This window comes from Mustela erminea, chromosome 5, assembly GCF_009829155.1.
Source record: "Mustela erminea isolate mMusErm1 chromosome 5, mMusErm1.Pri, whole genome shotgun sequence".
NCBI lineage: Eukaryota > Metazoa > Chordata > Mammalia > Carnivora > Mustelidae > Mustela > Mustela erminea.
Genome location: NC_045618.1, coordinates 128,847,750 through 128,869,904, shown reverse-complemented (window position 1 = coordinate 128,869,904; position 22,155 = coordinate 128,847,750). Strand labels below are relative to the sequence as shown.

General features: G+C 45.2%; 1 protein-coding gene across 45 annotated transcripts in view; it reads left to right on the top strand.

The window, feature by feature from the left end:
* NRXN3 (neurexin 3) overlaps positions 1-22,155 on the top strand; it is a 1,567,429-nt gene that overhangs the window by 514,133 nt on the left and 1,031,141 nt on the right. For all 45 annotated transcript variants that reach the window (XM_032341548.1, XM_032341546.1, XM_032341549.1 and 42 more), the window contains 2 exons: positions 1,180-1,618; positions 5,632-6,015. In XM_032341548.1, the coding sequence (XP_032197439.1) occupies positions 1,180-1,618; positions 5,632-6,015 (823 nt within the window). The remainder of the gene's footprint in view (positions 1-1,179; positions 1,619-5,631; positions 6,016-22,155) is intronic.

Here is a 22,155-nt window from a genome sequence, read left to right as displayed (position 1 = left end):
TCATTAATCCCTGCTTTTATATGGATTACACCTGGTTTCAAAAATCATAATAGTTTTTTTTTTTAGTGTTTTAAGGTGTTTTATTCTCCTACCATATGTATATGGAGGGCACATACATGTGCACAAAACACAGATCTCCTTCCCCACCAATTCTAACACTGAATAATTTTCTTTTAGTAATACATGTGCACGGTGGGAAAAAAAACAAACAATGCAACAGCGTACTGTAAAAATCAGTCACCTTCTTATTCTTGAATATGAAACTGACAAAACCCACTCCCCAATGACAATTTTATAGTTTCCTGTGTTTCCTTCCAAAGCTTTTTTATGCATTTAGGAGCATATATACACATTACACACATGCCTGCCCCAACGCGCGCACACACACACACACACACACACACACACACTTAACACAATGATAGTGTAGTACACACTTCTATTTTCCTTGCTAATTTCACTTAATGATATTTCTTGGAAAGCATCCGTGTCAAAACCAGAGCACTACCTTTTTTTTTTTTTTTTTAAAGATTTTTTAATTTATATGCCAGAGATAGAAAGAGAGAGTATACACAAGCAGGCAGAGAGGCAGGCAGAGGCAGTGAGAGAAGCAGGCTCCCTGCCGAGCAAGGAGTCCGATGTGGGACTCGATCCCAGGACCTTGGGATCATGACCTGAGCCGAAGGCAGTGGCTTAACCTACTGAGCCACCCAGGCGTCCCCAGCACTACCTTGTTTTTTAGAACTGCATGATTGTCCGTCATGGGAAGTGCCAGTCTGTTGTTGATGGTCATTTAGGTTGTTTCTGGTCTTTTACTAAGTATACTTCAGTAAATATCTTTGTGTTTAAATATCAGTATTTGTGAAACTCAGTCTCTCTTGATTTTTGCTTGCAAACTTGTATTGTATAACTTTCTGACAACACAAAAAAAAATTGGCCAGAAGGAGACAACCCAAAAGGAATCAAATAGAAATGTGGGGGCTTTTTCCAGGGCTTATGTGTACCCCACAGGTCTCTCCCGATGCTTTTTCAAATGCCATAGCTCCTATTTCTCATACTGATTCAGACATACTGTGTCCTGAAGCCTCTTCTTGGGCCTTTTTCCTGGGTTCCCAGTGAGCAGTGGCTGGTAACTCTTTGCAAGATTGATTCATATGGCACTTGTTTGGCTTTTGACAGGTTGTTTATAAGAATAATGACATCCGTCTGGAGCTGTCTCGCCTGGCCCGGATCGGGGACACCAAGATGAAAATCTATGGTGAAGTTGTATTCAAGTGTGAGAATGTGGCCACGCTGGACCCCATCAACTTCGAGACCCCAGAGGCGTACATCAGTTTGCCCAAATGGAACACCAAACGCATGGGTTCCATCTCCTTTGACTTTCGCACGACTGAGCCCAACGGCCTGATTCTCTTCACTCACGGCAAGCCCCAAGAGAGGAAGGACAGTCGGAGCCAGAAGAACACCAAGGTGGACTTCTTTGCTGTCGAACTCCTCGATGGCAACTTATACCTGCTGCTTGACATGGGCTCAGGCACCATCAAAGTCAAGGCCACTCAGAAGAAAGCCAACGATGGGGAATGGTACCACGTGGACATTCAGCGCGATGGCAGATCAGGTAGGAAGGGGCACCATGGGGACTGAGAACAGAGGAAAGCTGCAGCTTTTCAGTCCGTCTGCCGGCTTTCTATTTTTTTATTTGAATGTTTGCACTTGCATGCATGTTTGACTCTTTTGCTGTTCTCTTTAATGGTTGTTGTAAGATTATGTTTCTGAACAAGATATCTTGTCTCGCCGACAGTGCACGTGGTCTTCCTTCTCTTGTCACTCACGGCACAGCCGTCTCAGTGATAGCTCCAAGGCTCTGGAGCCAAGCACGGTTTTACAAGTAGCATTTCCACTCCTGCCAAAGAGGCTGTCATGTAACTGGTGTGATGGATTTTTTTTTTTCTCCCCTCCTTTTCTTCTTCTCCTTTTTCCCATCACCATGGAAACACAGTTGTGACATCACAGATGCTGCATTATGTGATTACTCTGTAGGATAAGCTTCACTGTGTAAGAGTTTATGCAGTGCTACGCCCTTCAGTAATTGGCAAGAGTCGTGTTGCAGGGAGAAATTATGACAAGAAAGGAAAAGGCAAATTGATTTTTCCTGAAGTCATGTTCAATTTAAAGCCTTCCTTTGGTGCGAGAGCCTATATTTCACTCTTTGCTCAGACCTCACTGACTCTCCCTTCCTCTTCATAACCTTTACATTTGGTTTAAATGGCTTTGTTTGTTTCTGCAGCCGCAGATCAAACAAGTGAGCCCCAGGCAGTACATAGCTACTGTGGAATGGTAACAGAGAGGGATCTCTCACACACACACACACACACACACACACACACGTGCGCGCAGTCTGGAGCTTTTGAGTGCCCGGACAGTCTGCCTAGCTTTCTCTGGACCATGTGGCAGTGAAGGTCACATTCTGTGCCATCAGAAAGGACATGTCACCCAGAGTGGTAACTAGAGCACTTGAATTTCACACTGATTTCCCGATTCTCCATTTAGATGGGGTTATATTCAAGAGCAAGGGTCTTGGCAGTGTTTGTTGTCGTTTTAAGGACTCTCTCCTGGGAAACATGAAAAGTCTTTCATTTGGACATTTTCATGTTGGTGCACTTGGCCGCTAATAGAAAGCAATAGGTTCCCTCCAAAGGCTGCAGCTGGGAATGGCTGAGCTTTCCTGGGATGGCTTTTCTGCATAATCCTCCAGGCAGAGGGATGACGGAGACGGGCCATGTTGCCCTTAGGAGGAGCTGGATGGGTTCTGCGGAGAGGGCAGACGGGTGGCAGAGTGTAGCCCTGGCTGGTTTAGTGCCCAGCAGGATGCTTTATTGATTGTCTGAAATCTAATCGGAACCAAGATGCTTCAAATTAAATGTGCTTGTTGAGTAAGAATTAACAGTTTGTGCTTTTTTAACAGAAAGACACAAAAAACTAATTTCTCTGGAGGCTGAATCTTTCTCTCTCTCTTTCTAAATTTACCCATACAGTGTCAACAGGGGCAGAGCCAGAAAGCTATCCCAAAATTATAGGGGAAACACTTTTGTTGGTTTTAGGACCGTGTGTTTTGGTCCTTTATGGTTGATGGATGTCAGGATTGGCTAGCCTAGACCTGACACAGCTTCAAGGTTACCTATCTGTGTCATGCATGGCCTAGAGCACAGGAAATTGTTGGATGTTTACTTCTGTTTATTCCCAGCACGGATGGCTTTTTCATGTGGGGCACTTAGTTGTTAGAACCACTGGTGGACCCATCTTTGGCAAACCTGTCTGGATTTCTGAAGCCTTGAATTTCATATCCGGAAGCTATAACATTGGCTAATTCTGATACATTTGATCAACGCCTATAATAATTTACTGAGTAAGCAAATCCTTATCTCATGAACACAGCATAGCATCAAACTTAATATGATCTGTTAAACTTCATTTCGTCACAAGGGTATTTTCTGGTATGTTTTTAGTTACGAACATGTACCAGGGTGAATAGTTCTAAAAACGTCTGCATACTCGAGTGCTGTGCCTGCTTCCTTGCTCATGCTGAAGCCTGACATGGGAGATTGGCGATCCCTCCCCGGTTGGGGGACTCGTTCTTGAAACTTGATTAAGTGCATTCAAAACGGTTGTGGTCACACACTCACAGGACGGATTTCCCTCTGGATGTATTTATGGCTCCAACATTTAAATCCGCCCCAGTGCTGTCCTTATTTGGCAAAAGCTGCTCTTCCAGGTTGGGGATCCAGCCGCTCTGTGGGCTTGTGAACGGCAGAGAAAGCAAGCAGTGTGAGAGGAGAGGAGATGCTAGCCTCAACGTCCTCATTTGTGAGATGGTGCCCTGTTAGCTCCTCCCTCGCGAGATTGTTAGGAGGATCCAGTCCAGAAAAGCAGGCACAGCACTTAACAATGGTGACCAGGACAGAACGATTGATATGTAAGTTTCTACCATTTTAAAAACAAAAATGCAAAGCTGATTTCTCCAGGGGAAGACCTCGAGAATAGAGTGGGGGAAGCGTGTGCCGTTGGCATAACCCGCACAGAAGCCCCTAAGGCTGGCCTTCTCATTACGAGTGCGTGTCTCACTCTTGATCTTACAGGGTCCTCTTGGACCTTCAGGCTATCCCTTTCATAGCCCAGGGGACTGAGACTGAGGCAGAAGTGAAGGCTGCCTGATACATGGCAAGACCCAGGTATCTTGGTACCAATAAAGCCCTTTACCAATACCAATTAAATTTAAGATTTCTGGCATCATGTTCAGATATCACTTTAATTTTACAGTTTCCTTGATTTTAGTGCTTGTTTCGGCAGCACATATACAGTTTCCTTGATTTTATAGTTTAGGAAAATGGACTGTAAAGTAGCTTAGGGAATGGCCTAGGGTCAGAAGGCCATTTAGGACTTGAATCCCAGTCCCGAGTTCCCAGGCCAGGCTCTAGGTTTGCACAGTCTCATTGATGGGTCCACAGCTCTGCTGCTGCTGTGCCTCGTCTGCCCCTCTGATCTCATCTCCTGCTCACTCATCGGGCCCTCCCATTCTGGTCACACTCTGGCTTACCCCAGAGCCTTTGTAGGTGCTGTTCCCCCTGCCTGGCATGTTCTTCCCCTTGGACTTAGCATGGCTGGGTCCTTTTCAATATTGTGATTTGAGCGTACCTGTCCCCTGCCTAGAGAAGCCTTCACCCACTATACATTTTTAAGGAGAAACCATAAGCTGCTACTACCCATTCTTCTTGCTTCCTAGTACTGACCATTACCCAATTTCTCTTGCTTATTGAGTCATTTGTTTAATTTCCGTCTCTCTGCTCTGGGATATCAGCACCGCAAGAGCAGAGACATACCTGTCAAGTTCATCTCTGTGCCTGCCAGTATACCAGAGACACAACAGGTGTGCAGTACATAATTGTTAAATGAATAAACAAAGATGTTCCAGTTAAAATTTCTCCAAGGAAATGCTCCAAATATTCACTGGTGGGGCTGGTAGCTAATGGCAGTATAGACGGTATTAGTGCATGGAGGGTTCCATCATTTTGTGCATGGCAAGTGAGGGATGAAGACTCAAGCAAGCACTTCCAGAACCCTTACTCTGTCCCACATTCTGAGGAGCAGTTTACACATAGGATCTTATCGAATGATCATGCTGGTCTGCGAGGAAAATTATTTTCCCATTTTACAGACGAGGACATTGAGGCTGTGGCAGGTGAAATCACATCTTCAGAGTTACACAGCTAGTACCTGGTAGATCTGAGATTTAAACACAGGCAGCGGCTGGGCTGCTCTTAACCTCTTCAGTAGGTGATCTTCCGGCTGAGACTCTATAGAGCAAAGACATCAGCTTAGGTCTTCATTCACTGAGATGGTCCTGAATCTTCCTACCACTGAGAGTGTCTTAGCAGCAAAGACTGGAACCAAATGGCCAAACATTTTCCTTTCTACTGTCTGGAAGCCTCTGACCCCTTTGCTTGCATTGTCCTCACCTGGCCAGGTACCATGAGTCTCTGAGCACACCTGCCGGGCTCCTTTCATTGACTGGCAGCCTCACCTGCGATGCCCCGAGGGCTGTTAGCTCACTCTATTTCCATCCTTCCATCCCAGGTACCATATCAGTGAACAGCAGGCGCACGCCATTCACCGCCAGCGGGGAGAGTGAAATCCTGGACCTGGAGGGGGACATGTATCTGGGCGGGCTACCAGAGAACCGTGCCGGCCTCATCCTCCCCACTGAGCTCTGGACTGCCATGCTCAACTACGGCTACGTGGGCTGCATCCGTGACCTGTTCATTGACGGGCGCAGCAAGAACATTCGGCAGCTGGCGGAGATGCAGAACGCTGCGGGCGTCAAGTCCTCCTGTTCGCGGATGAGCGCCAAGCAGTGCGATAGCTACCCCTGCAAGAACAACGCGGTGTGCAAGGACGGCTGGAACCGCTTCATCTGCGACTGCACGGGCACTGGCTACTGGGGAAGGACCTGTGAAAGGGGTGAGTTGGTCCTCATGGGTGGCATGCAAGGTCTGGGTGGGCGTCATGTATAGCAGGTGTGTCCCTATATAGACCTGCTTGTGCTCTCTCCATGTTATAGAAGCATTTCTTCCCATTCACTGCTTTCCAAATTATACTCTTTCTGCCTCTGGATGTGTGAATTTGTTGAACTAGGGTTGGATCCTGGAAAGGGAAACTTTAGAGTAAATATTACCAAGCTTATGATACTTTTTGGATTAAGAATGAGACATTTTCTATCCAGAGTGGGTGACTTCTCTTTTGGGTTTCTGCATGGGCTAACAAACCTGCTGTTTCATTTATTCATTTAACTCATGCGTTTAGGAGCTTTCTGTATGCTAGCTCTTGGATGAGGCTTTAAAAATACACTATTGAACAAGGTAGGCCCAGGCCTGATCTCATGGAGTTGCTGTCTGTTGGAATATTTAGTCATGAAACAAATAATCACAAACATGGTGAACTCTGTAAGAAGGCAGCATGATGTATTGGTAAAGGACATGAACACGGGAGCTAGGCTGAATGAGAAATCTGACCTTTATGGAATGATGTGAACTTGATCAAGGTAATCAATATCTTTGAGACTTGATTTCCCCCTCTATAAAATAGGGGTAATCAGTTACCTACATCAGAAGGTAGTGGTGATGATTAAGTGAGTTAGTAGATGATGACTTAATAAATGTCCGTGATTGTTACAATAGTAGTTATTGTCATAAATATCATTAAAAGGAAAATGGAAGTTTGGGGGCCCCTTTGCAGGGGGACCCGGCATGCTGTAGACGTTCACAGAAAGCTGCTTCCAGGAAGAAATTTGCAATCTGAGACTTGAAATAGGAGTAGGAGTTAGCTTGGCAAAGAGTTTGGAGGAAGGCATGTGTCTTAGACAAGAAAAAAATGTGCCAAGGGACAGAGGTTAGAAACTGGGTCACAGGTGGGGAAGGAAATGAAATCCAACAAGGACTGGAGTGTGGTATGAAGTGGGGGAAGGGCGTGAGAGCTGGCTGAAGAGGAGGGGAACACCAGTCCAGGAGGCTGGGAGAAGCCCCTTGTCATTTACCACCTTGGCATCTTGTCTTTGCACTGAAGTACAGTTTGGGCAAAGGGCAGAGATAAAGGTAAAAAGAAGCAGCATCAGGGCAAGGAGATTCTGGTCCATAAGCTATGTCCAATTCCAGCTTCGTTTATTCTTTTATATGCCAAGCTTGTAGACTTCAAGCTGGCTGTCCATAGGTTGTCAACTTCTATCTTATATGAAGGGATAATTTACAGAGTTACCAAGTGTTTAGGAAAAGTGTAGCTCTAGGGCTTGAAAAATACTCCATAGGCAGTAGACATAGTTCTGCTCTCAAGCAGTTTATCATTTGTTTATGGAAGGAGTTGAGAGGTCTCTACGAGAAGTAGTAATAAAATGATACAAGGTGGGCACCTGGGTGGCTCAGTGGGTTAAGCCTCTGCCTTCAGCTTGGGTCATGGTCTCAGGGTCCTGGGATCGAGCCCTGCCTTGGGCTCTCTGCTTAGCGAGGAACCTGCTTCCCCCTCTCTCTCTGCCTCCTGCTCTGCCTACTTGTGATCTCTCTCTCTCTCTCTGTGTCAAATAAATAAATAAAATCGTTTTTGTTTTTTTTTTTTAAATTGATACAAGGGAGCAGCATGGGCACTGTTGGTGGACCATACTGGGAAGGCAGGGAGGTTGAGGGAAGAGGAGACTTTCTTAAGGAGGGAACTGCAAGATCTCATCCCTACAGGCCGTCAGTGGACAGAATTGTCCAATATCAGGAGTCTGGGGATGAGGATGATTCCTGAACAAACTTGGAACAGGGGCTGGATGACCAGGCAAGGATGTTTTCAAGGACTGGCTTTTGTGAGGGCCACTGCATAATTAGTTAAGGGGTGTTTCAAGAGAACAGTAGGTCTTTCTTTTTTACAGCTGGATCAAAAAACAGGACACAGTACACTGGGGCGAAGGAGGAAGAGAGAACTGTCTCGGAGCTCGTGGAATGTAAATTCAGAGTCACTGAATTTTTGAAGCTAGCACAAGCAGAGTAGGAACTAAGATGAGGAAGGAGCCATCTGAAACACAAGTGGGCCACATGGGGCTGGACAGTCTGTCAAGCTCCTAGACTTTTTCCAAACATCGTTGTAGGGTAGACTACCCTGGTCCTGGTTTGGGGCAATAGAAAAGGCATTTGACCTCTGAGATGAGTGAGACAGTTTTGGGGTAAGCCACATTGTTCCAGATCTCCCACAACCTATGAAGTCGTGTAAGAACCGAAGATCATTTCAGACCTCTCACTCCTTCCCCTTGGGTCTCCTCTCAACCCGAGGCCCTTGGGACTGCCGAGGACCCATGGCAGTGACTGTAGCCAGCAGCGCACAGTGTCTCTGAGCTCACCTATTCGAAAGGGCAGATCCATGGGAGTTGGTCCAAGATTTGCCAAGAACAGTGAAAGTCACTGCACCTTTTATGTTGTCACTTCTGACTAGTTATTAAGAAGCAGGTGATTGGGAATATATGAGGGACAATTATTCCTGGGACATTGCAGCCAAGTCATCCATTCTGGCCAACCGAGAAGGAGCATAACAAATTTAAGACATTTGATCTATAAGTCACTCAAATCCCAGACGGCGCAACCGATTGTTTTGTTCCCCTGCTAATTGTTTTTTGGCCCTGTATTGTTCCTGACGCCATGTTCAGAATGAATCAGTGGAGTGTAAAAATGATAGGACTCCACTTGCAAGCAGAGAAAATAGAGTTTCCCAATGACATTGTTTTTCTTTATTGAAACTGATTTCTCAGTGGAGATGCTTTGAGCGTCTTTTATTCATTTTTATACATGACACAGACATTTATTGACACCCTTGTATGTTACAGGCCTTTATCAGATTCTGGAAATGCAAAACCACGACATAGCTTCTGATTTTGATGAAGGGGTGTATAGTCCTTCCAGGAAAACAAAGGGAAATGTGGGAAATGTGCTAACATGTGGTAGATGTTTTGCTTTTTGTTTATAGGGGACGGTAGGGCAAACAGATCAGAGAAGCCGTGCCTGTGTAAGGGAGTGATGGTTGGGAAAAGATTTGAGGTTTCTTAGATCTTTTTGCCTTCTATTTCTAACAAAACTCTGATCCTATAGGCACTTCTGAAGAGTGGTGAAGGAAAAATATTTGTTAACATTTTTTATGTAAGGACCATGATCCCCTTGAGATACAGGAAAGCTGCCCCACCCACTGTGACCCCATCAATGTGGGCACTCAGTTTACCATTTTCTCTAATTTTTTTCTATAAACATTAACCCTAAGCCTAGAAATGATCATTTGTACTAAATGTGGTAAGATTAAGATAATTTTGGGGTGCCTGGGTGGCTCAGTGGGTAAGCCTCTGCCTTTGGCTCAGGTCATGATCTCAGGATCCTGGGATGGAGCCCCAAATCAGGCTCTCTGCTCAGCGGGGAGCCTGCTTTCCGGCCCCCCCGCCCCCCCGCCTACCTCTCTGTCTGCCTCTCTGCATACTTGTGATCTCTGTCTGTCAAATAAACAAATAAAATCTTAAAAAAAAAAAAAAGATTAAGACAATTTCTAAGGCAATCTGTCTCAACCAGCCCAAACAGTGTCCTCGACTTGGACTTCACTGTGGTATCAGTTCTTTGGTATCACTGGTCCCACAATAGGAATGGTTGGGTTAGAGAGGCATTTGTTTATATAAAACAGAGAAAGCTTAGGTGGGATGTTAAACCTGGCGTTCAGAGAAAAAGCAGAATTGGGGATGGCCCAGATCAGACACTAGATCAAAGTAGCTCAAGAACTGAGGCAAACTGAGCAAGTATGTCAGTTTGTGGGGCAACGCCCACATCAAAGCTGTCCTCTAGAGACAAGGGAAAAGGGCAAGGGTCCTAGGAAATATATGAATATGTGAGATCAAGGTTAACTTGCAGGTGTATCTTTCTCTTATAGTAAAAATGGACGACTCTTGCCTGTACCCTCATGAGAGTGTTTCTGCTGCCTGTGAAGATAGCAACTCTAAATCTTGATGTTTAACAATCGGCTGGATATTATACTTAGATTGTTTTGGGATGATCTGATACTATTCTAAGATGTAGATCTATCTTCCCAGCCCAATTTTTCAGCTTTAGCTATTTTGGCTTGTTATTCATAGTGATGTGGGAGATGTTTGTCTCCATGACCCAAAAAGCAAAGGCCTGTTTTAGCTGCTTAGTGCTAGTCACTTTGGTTAAAATGCTTGTCTGCTGGAAGACCTGCCCTCTTGTGAAGCCCTCTTGTTTCAAGGAAACATTCTAGCTTGTCTTTCTTAAGCAGATACGATCAGTTGACATGGGGCAACCATGGCATCTTCTCTTTGTCCCTGTGGCCAAACTGTTTAGTTCAGTCGGTGGGAGCCAAGCATCAATGGCCAAGACTATGAATTTGATTAGTTTGTGGACCATCAAGCTTCAATTTGGTGAGGCCACTGCAGAGTCTGTCCTTTCCCCTGGATGGATTTTTCTGAATGTATGCCATCATTGATTTGGCAAGCAAGAAAGGGGGATTCAGCACAAGTCTATTCCTATGACAAGAAAATTAACCTACATGTAACTCGGGTGGGCTGGTGCTTAATGGCATGAATGTTAGAGTCCTATAGACTTGGTTTCTGTGACTTGCTAGCTAGGTGACCCACAACTAATTTCTCTCTTAATTCTTCTTCTTCTTCTTTCATTTATTTATTTATTTTATTTATTTGACAGAGATCACAAGTAGGCAGAGAGGCAGGCAGAGAGAGAGGAGGGGAAGCAGGTTCCCTGCTGAGCAGAGAGCCCGATGTGGGGCTCGATCCCAGGATTCTGGGATCATGACCCGAGCCAAAGGCAGAGGCTTTAACCCACTGAGCCACCCAGGCACCCCCTCTTAATTCTTCTAAGCCTCAGTTTCCTTACCTGTAAAATGAGGATACTAATACTTTCTAGGTTGTGTTCTTTTGGTTGCAAGCTACAGAGCTGACTATGGCTAACACAGTCAGGGAAGAGGAATTACTGCATGATTCCATGGAGAGGTACTGATAAATGAAGACCTCACTAATTACCTCTTTAAAAGGGAAGCAGAACAGCTCCAGGGACCCCAAGGCACTGCAACTGATGTGATTCCTCTCTCCTAACCTCCACATTCTGGTTTTTTCTGTCTATAATTGACATATTCCAAAACCAGAAACTGATTGGGCCAATTTGGTGTGTCTGCCTTTCCTTCCATTAACCAGCTCTGTCCTGGTGGGTGATGACCTACACAGATAGGAAGGGTCACCTAGAGGCACATACACATGTGTGTGTGTGTGTGTGCATGCGTGTGTGTGTGTGTGTGTGTGTGTAAACATATACATACAATGTTACTGATCGATTTTCTTAGTGCTCTTCCATGGCTAAGCTTAGCATTCCTGACCCATAGGCCATGTCCTGTTACAGATATCCAGCCATGTGGAACTGCTTCTGTCTGATACAAGAAAATACTTCCTGGGATCATGGAAATTGGATCCCTTTGAGAATATTAATTTGCACAACCAAGAGAATATGATGAGAGGGTAAACCTGCTCTTCTCACTGGTTCCCGGGATTCCATTCATCTGATATAAACACCAGCTGAAAACCAAGAATGCTGATATTTTGAGTTTTCTCAAGTGACTCTTGTTCCAAAGGAAAAGAGTACAGACAGCAGCTGCTCCCCCTTCCAGTGCAGGAACTTCCCTTTCAGCCAACCCTCTGAGTGCTGCTGTGTGCTCCTGGGGTAGTGGCAACACCTTGTGCCTGGGAAGGCTGAGATCCCACAGTTAGATGGATGGGAATGTGTCATTTGGATGCCATATGGAAATTGTGACATCAGAAATAGTAGAGTTGGCAAGTACTATTGATGTTTCCTGCACCTAATTCTTATTTCAGTAGGTGAGGAATTGGAAACATCACTTTAACTTGGAGTAGCTGTAGAATGGTTAAAATTTACAATTCCTGACTCTTAATCTATTGTACTTTTCATTATATTGAGGAGCCTTTCCTTCCTGTATATCTGAAAGAAGTTAGATTGTAAGGTCATTGAGGGACAAATAATGCATGCAGTATCTCTGTGCCCCCCACCCCCGTCTGAAGGACTGTGCGGTAGACATGCAATGTGGTCATTAAATGTTGGGAGGTCTCAGTCCTCTGTCCTGGGTCTCCTGTTAGTCTGCACACTCCTCTTGGTATCTTCACCCATTGCTATGGTGTCAAAGGTCATCTATATGTCAGTGACTCCCAAATCTCAGATTTCTAGCCTGGAACGCTCTAGAATCCCAGATTTCTGTATCTAGTTGTCTACTTGAGATATCCATTTAGACTTCTGATAGGTATATTAATCTTAACATTGAAAAACAGAAATTTTGAGGCCCTCCTCCCAATGTTAGACTTTTTTTTTTTTTCTAAGTTTTCCCCATCTCAGAAAATGGTATCACAATTGTCTTTGGCATTCTTGTTGTTTTTTCTCCGTGATCTCATTAAATCTATCAGCAAATACCTGTTGATTGCTTAGTTAATCCTATTCTCATCTATTCAACTCTGTCCCTCTCCACTACCATCATCGTAGGTCAGTCCACGTCAGTCCACGCTGATCTCTTTTTTGGACAACTAGATAGCATGTCACATGATTATGGAAAGCTCAAAGTCATTTTGTGCTTTTTAAAAGAGTATTGGGGCGCCTGGGTGGCTCCGTGGGTTAAGCCACTGCCATCGGCTCGGGTCATGACCTCAGGGTCTTGGGATCCAGCCCCACACGGGGCTCTCTGCTTAGCAGGGAGCCTGCTTCCTCTTCTCTCTCTGCTGCCTCTCTGCCTGCTTATGATCTATGTCTGTCAAATAAATAAATAAAATCTTAAAAAAACAAAACAACAACAACAAAAAAGAATATTAAAGTTAGGTTATTGAAATGTTTCCTATTTAACACATTCCTGCCTACACTAGCTTTAGTTTCAGTGGCTTTTCTTTCCCAAATTGTAGGAAATGAAGCCATGATACTTCTTTGGAAATAACTTCGACATTATTATGGCAATTCCACAAGTGGGCATCTATCTCTTCTCTGTACCTGCTGTGGTGCGCTAAGTTGTGAGGGTGCAAATTAGTAGAAGACATGGTTTCCGTCCTTCATGAACTCAAAGGCTCCTGGAGGGGATGGAGAGGCAGTCTGCAGATTGTACTGCAGTCTGCAAAGGGCAGGAATTCAGGGAATAATCATAAGGAAGAAAGAGATAATAATTAGAAATCGAAATATGTTTAGCCCAATATATCACTTTATAACTGGTTCTGGATCCACTGGGGTCTGGTCAGATTGACTCACTGGTTTAGGAATAGAAGAAACCCTAGCTTCCAAGGTCAAACACAATAATGCGGGTCACTTTTGTAGGTTCCAGTACAATTGAGGGTTTACCCTCCATTCCCCAGGGACACCCAGGCCCTTTATTTAGGTATCTGACCTTGAGATTCTTACTTGGATTCTCTGGCCTCGCTGTTCTGCAAAAATAAAATGAGGCAGTTAAGTTTCCTGCTCTCTCAGGGCCCTTCCAATTCTAAAACTCCGTGATTCTCAAATGTCATCAGCTTGGCAGTGTCTTTCCTTATCCCGAGGAGAGGGGTAAAGGTGAGTGAAGGGCAGGATAGGACCGCAAGTCCTTGTTCTTTACAGGCTGTGGAACTCTCTGAGTTAGGAGGCTGGATTTAGTTATATCAGCACCGCAATGAAGTACCCTGATTCCTTCCTCTATGAAAATTAATGCCTTGGTGTACCGGGAATACTTCAGGCCCATGATACGTAAGTTTTAATTGACGGATTCATGAATTGAACCTTGGATTTCTTAAGAGCATTAGAAGGCTGTCACCTTTTCCATCCAGTTCTTACCCCTTTTGTTGGGGAATGACATGTATCAGAGAAAGGGGCTTTTTAAGAAGTAGACCATTGATCAGCATCAACCAACATGTCCTCACTTTTTTCTTATTTGTTGATGCTTGGCTTATACAGTTGTATGTCTGGTGACTACCACAGCGGCAAGAAGACTGAGCCTCCTCTTTTTCCGCTTCTTGTTTTCTGCATTTCCCTTCCCACAGGCTCAAGATTATATGATCCCCGGAAATTGGCCCAGATTCGTGAACCCTTTCTAAGTGTTAATCCACCAGGTTAGGGTCCGAGACACTGCTGATCACAGCTGCTCCTGTAACTTTAAAGAGAGTCAGGGAAGGAGATTCTAGCTGCTCTGGGGTCTTGAAGCTCAAGGACCTCAGAAGGACAGGCTGGGGACTTTGGGCGTCTTTGAAAAATCTACAGTTAGACCTATACTTAGCCTGAGAACGTGAGGGTCAGAACTTTGGGGCAGCACATGACAGCTGCTTAGAGCCATTGCGTGCCTGCTGCGGGCTGTCGTTCTGCCAAATGCAGGGACATGGTGGCCATTTATATGGCCCCTCTGTACCTTCATTACTTTTATTACTGCCTTTGCTAAAAGCTTCTTCACTACCGGCAGACACCTGCCCATTGTGGCTGCAATCAATCGAGATGCTGCTGAATTATGAGAAACAAGTGCTTTAAAAGGCACACGGATTATCACAGCCTTTTCAAGCATCTCTGGCTCTGTGTCTTTTCGTAGGCAGGTGAATTCTTGCTTGCTCCCATCTGGGTTACGAGGAAAGGGAAGTTAAGAGATCTATTTATTGAAGGAAATTCTGTGCCTGCTCTCTGTTAAGTCCTGGGCCATTTAACTCTCGCATCCACTCTGCAGGCTGCATATTATGATCCTCATTTTCTGGATGAAGAAACGAAGGGCTGGATTCATTCATTCCAAAGCACCTATTGAGCATCGTGTGCTGGAGACTGCGGTGAGCCCTGAGGATACAGAGCACTGATTGTGTCCCTCCTCACACACACACACACCAATAAATTCTGATCCCCGAGGAAGGTGACACATAAATGTGGGGCGGAAGATTATGGACAGCATCACAGATTCAGTGACACTTAAGCTGAGGCTTGGTAGAGTTGCAGGACTCTGCCCAGTAGACCAGGCAGACCAGACAGGTAAAGGCATTCCAGGCAGAGGGAACCGATATGCAAAGGTGACTTTGGTAAATAGGAAGGTTCCGCATGTGGATGGACTCTAAAGTGTGGGAGTAGGAATATTTTAGAAGGTGTGGCTGGAGGGGTGGCCGGTCCAGTTATGAGGCTCCTCGTTTGCACCTTGTAAGCTTGGACCTTATCTCACAGGAGGCATGCCATTTTTAGCAGTGGGATGACAGGATGGCATATGGGAGACAGGAGCCCATGGACCACTGTACATTAGTTCTGTTTGCATTTGCATTAATTCAGGAATGAGAACTAAGAGCCCCCAGTGAGGTAGAGAGAATGGAGGTTGAGTTTTGGGGACCCAACCGATAGATATTTAAGGGCAGTGTCAGTGGGACTTAATTGTACAATGGCTAAAGAGTGGCCAGGACTGTATTAGAATGAGGGTTTGGCTAGAGAAGTTCCTGTGTCTTCTCTATTCTACTCAGCCTTCTCAGATCAGCCAGAGGTTCTTGGAAGGAGTGGGGAGGATGTTGCTAGGAGTCACCTACATGGGCTGGCCCCTCCCTGAACATATGCGACCAACCCTTTGTCTGTGCCTTGGTTTCCATGTTTACCACCAGGAATATCCATGGTGGCTGCTTACTTGGCTTGTAGGGAACCTCTGTTGCAGAGTCAAAGTGAGCCATGCCCTCACGCTTATGCAGATAAGCCAACATGCCCATTTTTGAATCCAGAGTTCAGCAATTCAAGAATCAAAAAAATTATCTGGCTGGTGTTTTTATCCCATATTTTTTTCTTGTTTTGTAGAAATAACCTAGATAAGATTTTTGCGTTTAGGCATAAGATACAGGTTGGAACTTGAAAGTAGGAAGGGGGGCTGTGCCAGAAGGGAAAATAACCAGAGCACATGCTTCTCCATACTTCAGGTGGTTTGTACTTGGAATCAAGGCATGACCCTGGTGTAATCTTAGATTCTGAAGAATTACATTAAGATGTCCTGTTGTTCATAACTGTGACGATCTTTTTTTTTTTTTTTAAAGATTTTATTTATTTATTTGTCAGAGAGAGAGCGAGCGAGAGCGAGCACAGGCAGACAGAATGGCAGGCAGAGTCAGAGGGAGAAGCAGGCTCCCTGCGGAGCAAGGAGCCCGATGTGGGACTCGATCCCAGGACGCTGGGATCATGACCTGAGCTGAAGGCAGCTGCTTAACCAACTGAGCCACCCAGGTGTCCCAACTGTGACGATCTTGACCAAGCTCTGGCATAGATTTGATGGGAAAAGTAGTTTTTTTGTCTGTTGTAAAACTGGGCATATTTGAGATTAAGCCAAAAGATCCTTTCTTCAGAGATAGGAAAACCATATTTTTAAATTCTCCAGTATTTGGGTTTCTCATTAGGACTTTACAGCAATGACACCCAGGCCCGAGGATTGCGTATGTGTCTGTGCGTAGAGCATATGTGTATAATTTCCTTCCAGTTTCCCAGACTTTCCTCTGTTTTATCATGGAATCTGTTTTAATCCAGTTTCGGATTATGAAGGCCGGGAGACAGTAGCCATGTAGCAATCATGAAGAAAAAGCAAAAACTCAAAACCCGAAACTGGATTGACCTAAAGAAAACCAGGCAGAATGGGAGGAGTCATAGATCTATAGGCTCAGATGTCATCTAGCACAACCCCCCCCCCCCAGTTTTTGGTTGAGGAAACAGGGACCTCCAGGTAGGAATTGAGCTGCTCAAAGGGCAGACTATAATGTTCTTAACCCCTCACTTCAGTTCCCTTGCTTGAATTTTTCAACGAAATACACGCAGGCAGTGTCTCTATATATTTTGTGCAGGTGTGTATGTTCATGTCCCCGTGGCCTACTAAGCAGTAGAATCCTGGCCCTGTAGGAGAAGCACTTGGCCGATCTCTAGTAATTTAGTCTTATTGATAAATTGTATTTGAAATGCTGGCGACTGATTTAGAGAGAGGGAATGTGAAGAGAAAGACGTGGATACGTTTCTCTTTTCTTCCTTTCTTCACGCATCCCATCTTGCCCCGTGAACAACAAGGTAAACGCAGCCCCCCAGAGAGGATGTTGTAGGGACAAGTGCTTCTGGGACTTGAAGCTGGAAACCCTGGATCTAACAGCTCTTACAAGGTCCCCTTCTGTGGGCTATTGGCCCGCCCTTTCCCTGGCAAAGAGATGCAATCTTCCTTGGAGAAGATCATTTCATGCTTCTTAGCATGTTTAACCTTTACAACAAGGCATTCTCCTCAAAATGTCGACAAACCCCAACCGAGTCTTTTGAGAGGCCAGTAAATCAGAAACCTTATGAAATCTGTGGGATTAGCACGCTCCCCTTCTTTGTTTCCCCGGGGAAAGAAAGCCTGGTGCCTTCCAGATTTCAATCTTCTCTGCAGGCCCCTTGTCTGGAGTTGCCTTCTGTGGCCCACTGGTATTTGAATATTATTTTCCTACAGTTGCCCTACATTTGGGAATGTGAGACTCACAAGTAGTCAGAGAGGCAGGCAGAGAGGCAGGCAGAGAGAGAGGAGGAAGCAGGCTCCCCGCAGAGCAGAGAGCCCAATGTGGGGCTCGATCCCAGGACCCTGAGATCATGACCTGAGCCAAAGGCAGCGGCTTAACCCACTGAGCCACCCAGGCGCCCCCTTTTGCTAGTCTCACACCAGCCGAGGGCAGCACGTTCTGTATCTTCATCAGCAACATCGTAAAAGGAAGATAACTGCTCTGATGTTTGTTCAGTTGAATTAGTCCCACCCTTGAAGTCTTCCTTTCTGGATGTGAAGTTAGTGGCGGGCTCTTAATGTCACCACACTGGGCGGCCGGCTGCTGCTCACAAGGACCTCATCTCCCGCTGGGTGTCTCTTGTCCTCTTGCTCCATTTTTCAGCCTGTAACGAAACTTCTTCCACAAACAACCCAACTTCTCCAGTCGCTGCAAAGTGGGGTCTCCTTCTTTGAAGGGCTACAAAGTCAGGTCTATGTGGAGTACAGATGTGGGAAGAAAATTATGCTCAGTTTACATCTGAGGAATGGTAGGGTCAAGGATGGATTAAAAAAACCTGCCCAAGGTTATCTAGTTCTTCTGGACTCTCCACACCCAAACCCACTCTTTTCTGATCAGTAATACTCTATGACTTCTAGTGACAAAGGAGCTCGTCTCCCATTCATTTTTGGGTAGCCCTGAATATTCCAAGAATCTGCTTTTGGGGCACCTGGGTGGCTCATTTGGTTAAGCATTCGTCTTCAGCCCAGGTCATGAATCCAGGGTCCCATGTGAGCAGGGAGCCTGCTTCTCCTTCTGCCCCCATCCCCATTCATTCTCTCAATCTCTCTCTCTCTTTCTCTCTCTCGCTTAAATAAAAAAATAATCTTTTAAAAAGATTTCCTTTTGCCATTAACTAAAGTCTCAATTCTTCTAATAATCTTTTTTTTTTTTAAGACTTTATTTATTTGACAGAGACAGAGCCAGTGAGAGAGGGAACATAAGCAGGGGAAGTGGGAGAGGGAGAAACAGGCTCCCCACCGAGCAGGGAGCCCCATGTGGGGCTTGATCCCAGGACACTGGGATTATGACCTGAGCCAAAGGCAGATGCTTAATGACTGAGCCACCCAGGCACCCTGTCAATTCTTTTATTATCTTTCTTTTGATATTGGTTCAGGCTTTGGGAATGATACAGGATTTATCTACTCAGGTGACATTTATTCAGTACTCAGTATGCCACGGACACCCGGGTTATATAGAACTGATCGAACCCAAACCCTCTTCTCCAACAGACCTTCAGTTATTTCAAGAGGACTGTCTTTTTCCACTAAAGTGTTGTCAGTCATTCTCAGGATAGACATCACTGCCTGCTTCAACTACTCCTCCCCTGTTGGGGTTGTGAGTTCCTTCATAATCTAGTGGTCACTGAAGTGGCTGGAGGAAGGGGAGAGGGGCCATGCACTTCCTCAATGGAGGCATGGTGTCCAGAGCCAGGGAGACTTCCCAGCTGTGTGAAGCTGGGAAGCCTCTTAAGCAGCAGGCATGCCTTATTAGAGCAATGGCCCAAGTGATTATCAGACACTGTGACATCATATGGACCATGGGCTCGTGTGGCCTTTGGGATTTATTGGTATATTTATGCTTTTGCTAGTTTCTTTTTTTTTTTTTTAAGATTTTATTTATTTACTTGACAGACAGAGATCACAAGTAGGCAGAGAGGCAGGCAGAGAGGAGGAAGCAGGCTCCCTGCAGAGCAGGGAGCCCGATATGGGGCTCGATCCCAGGACCCTGAGATCATGACCTGAGCCAAAGGAAGTGGCTTAACCCACTGAGCCACCCAGGCACCCCCTTTTGCTAGTTTCTTAACCTGAAAAAAATGCCTTAGGTCCACAGTAGGCAGTGTACATTTGCTGCCGGATTGTATTTCTTAAAATAGTTCTAGACCGAGTGGGTTAAAGCACATGTTTCAAAGTGAGGCTGAATTTATTTTTGGCCATATGAACTTCTCAGGGTATCACTCAAACAAGGAACCAGGTTTTTGCCAAGTATCAGCTAATGGAAAATTATGGGATGCTAGAGCTGGTCATAGCCTTAAGAGTCATCTAGTCTGGTTATGATAATTTACAAAGGAGGAATTGGGGTTCTTCGTTATGTAAGTTGTCCAGGGTCAAACAGGCAGTCGTGGTGGGTCTTCTGACTCAGGATTTTAAGTCCTAGGCTGGGACTCTTGGTCCTAAGGCCATGTTAGGAGGTGCTCTAACTTAGTGCCATTGGTGTGGTCATTCTGCATAGATGACAACAGTTGTGTACAACAACACAGAAACTTTCTGCATAAGCTCAGGGGCTCCTTGCTTTTTTTTTTTTTTTTTTAAACATGTAATAGTCTCTTTATTTATTGCAAATAGGCTAGGCGATTAATTCACAGTTAGCAACTTATGGCCTGGAAAATCTCATTACCCGAACTTTACATTATCAACACATCTGTTTAAAAAGAAGGCTTAAAGAAGTGGTCTGAATATCTAGATTCCTGATCCTCTCCAAGAAGGGGGAGAAGCACGGAATGGCAGTTTTGGAGGGAGTGTAGAGGGTTCAAGGTTGTCAAAGCCACTGAAATTCACACATCAGGGGGTGTAAAAAGGGAATCCACATTTATTGATTACCTACTATGTGCCAGGTATGGTTTGGTGCTTAGGTTAGGTGTAGGAGCTTTGGAATCAGACAGAGCTGGGTATGAAACCCAGTTCCATCACAGATTACCGTGCAATCTTGGGTGCATTTTAACCTCTCTGAACCTCTGTTTTCCAAACTATATAAACAAGTCTTTTTGGGGTTGTCGTGAGGCTTACATAAAATGATTATGTAAAGGGGCACCTGGGTGGCTCAGTGGGTTAAGCCTCTGCCTTCGGCTCAGGTCATGATCTCAGGGTCCTGGGATTGAGTCCCGCATGGGGCTCTCTGCTCAGCAGGGAGCCTGCTTCCTCCTCTCTCTCTCTGCCTGCCTCTCTGCTTACTTGTGATCTCTCAAATACATAAATAGAATCTTTAAAAAAATTATTATGTAAAAATATTAGTATGATACCTGCAACTTTATACATGTTTAATGCATAGAATAAACTTATAAAGTGCATGGTAGCATTAGGATTTTTAAGATAATTAAGCCAAGGCCCAGAAAGATGAAAGAAGTTGCCATAGTCACAAATACTAGGTAGGATATTTTAAACCCAGTCCATTAGGTTTTGTATTATATTTTGCCATTTATTAACAGGGGAGATCTTGGATGTGCTGGGATCAGATACTTTGAAAGGGAAAAAGAACGTGGGAAGTATGTACAGAGGCCATTTTTGGTTTATCTGCCAATTCTGTGCATTCTCCCCTTCAAGACTTTGAGTGAGTGAACTTGAGGAATAAGCAGGTAAGGAAACTGCCCATCGGTAGTAAATTCAGGATTTAGGAAAGCAATCAGGATCTTCCAAATCCTCTTGCCCACTTTTGGTTCTTAAACAAAGGTGAGGAACTCTTAGTTTTCACGGGCCGGTCCAGAAAAACTTGGAGAGGATGCCCTGGACCAGGAGGACAAACATTGTCCTATTACAATTTATCCGGGGTTAACACACACTCTCTCACTCCTCAGCCACGAAACTGGACCTTTCTCCATTTTGTTCTGCTTGTCTGTGTCCTGCCCTAGCCCCTGAACCGTCAAGCTCGTATCAAACATCCCAGCGCCAGGGCTAGAAAAGGAGCCCAATCTGTGTTGTGGAGGGAAAAAGTGGAAGGATGACTGGAAGCCTAAATGAATGGGACTAACTCTAAGATTTACTTCTCCAAAGTTAGAATTCTGGTTTATTATCTCCTTTAGAGAAATTGAGAAATTTAGAGAAACGGTGCCTGAACACCCCTCCTCTCCACCCCTCGACCCACACACAGGTTAAGATTTTCTGGTGGGCAGAGGTGAGAAGTCTAGAGAAATCTAGAGAAGTCTCCTCCAGGAATTCCCTTAGGCGGGGGCGTAGCCTCTTAGCCCTGTCAGCAGCAATTCCCATAACCCAGAATTAGCTGTTGGGAGGCGAGATTCAGTGTTGCTCAAAGTGAACGGATGGGTGGGGAAGGAGGAAGCGCCGATAGAAGGCGAAGGGGACTTATGCCTTCAGAGCAGGCATTTCTACCAATGGGGCTAATGATGGGGCTGACCTTGCAGCTCTCCTTAGCGAGAGAAGCCCCCAGTGGGTCCCCTCCCCTGTCAGCCTTCCCTTTTACCCTCCTCCCCCTTCTTTATCTCCTTCTTCATTATTTCTTCCACCTCAACCCTACACAACTCTTTCTCCCCTTCTCTCTCCATTTTTGAGGCGTAGACAGCAACAAGGTCTACCTTCGAATGGGCAGTTCCCTTGCAGAGGAATGAAATTGAGGCTTGTTTATTCAGCGTGGTAGGCCTGGAAGCTGCCATAAAACCGGGGCTGCCAAAAGCAGGAAGGTGGCTGGTGCCTGCAGCTACCTAGGTAAGTGGCAGCTGGTAGAAGGGAAGAGAGGATGGCCCAGGCTTCTGCAAGCACTTTGTCTAGCCTGAAGCCGTCTCCATGTGAACT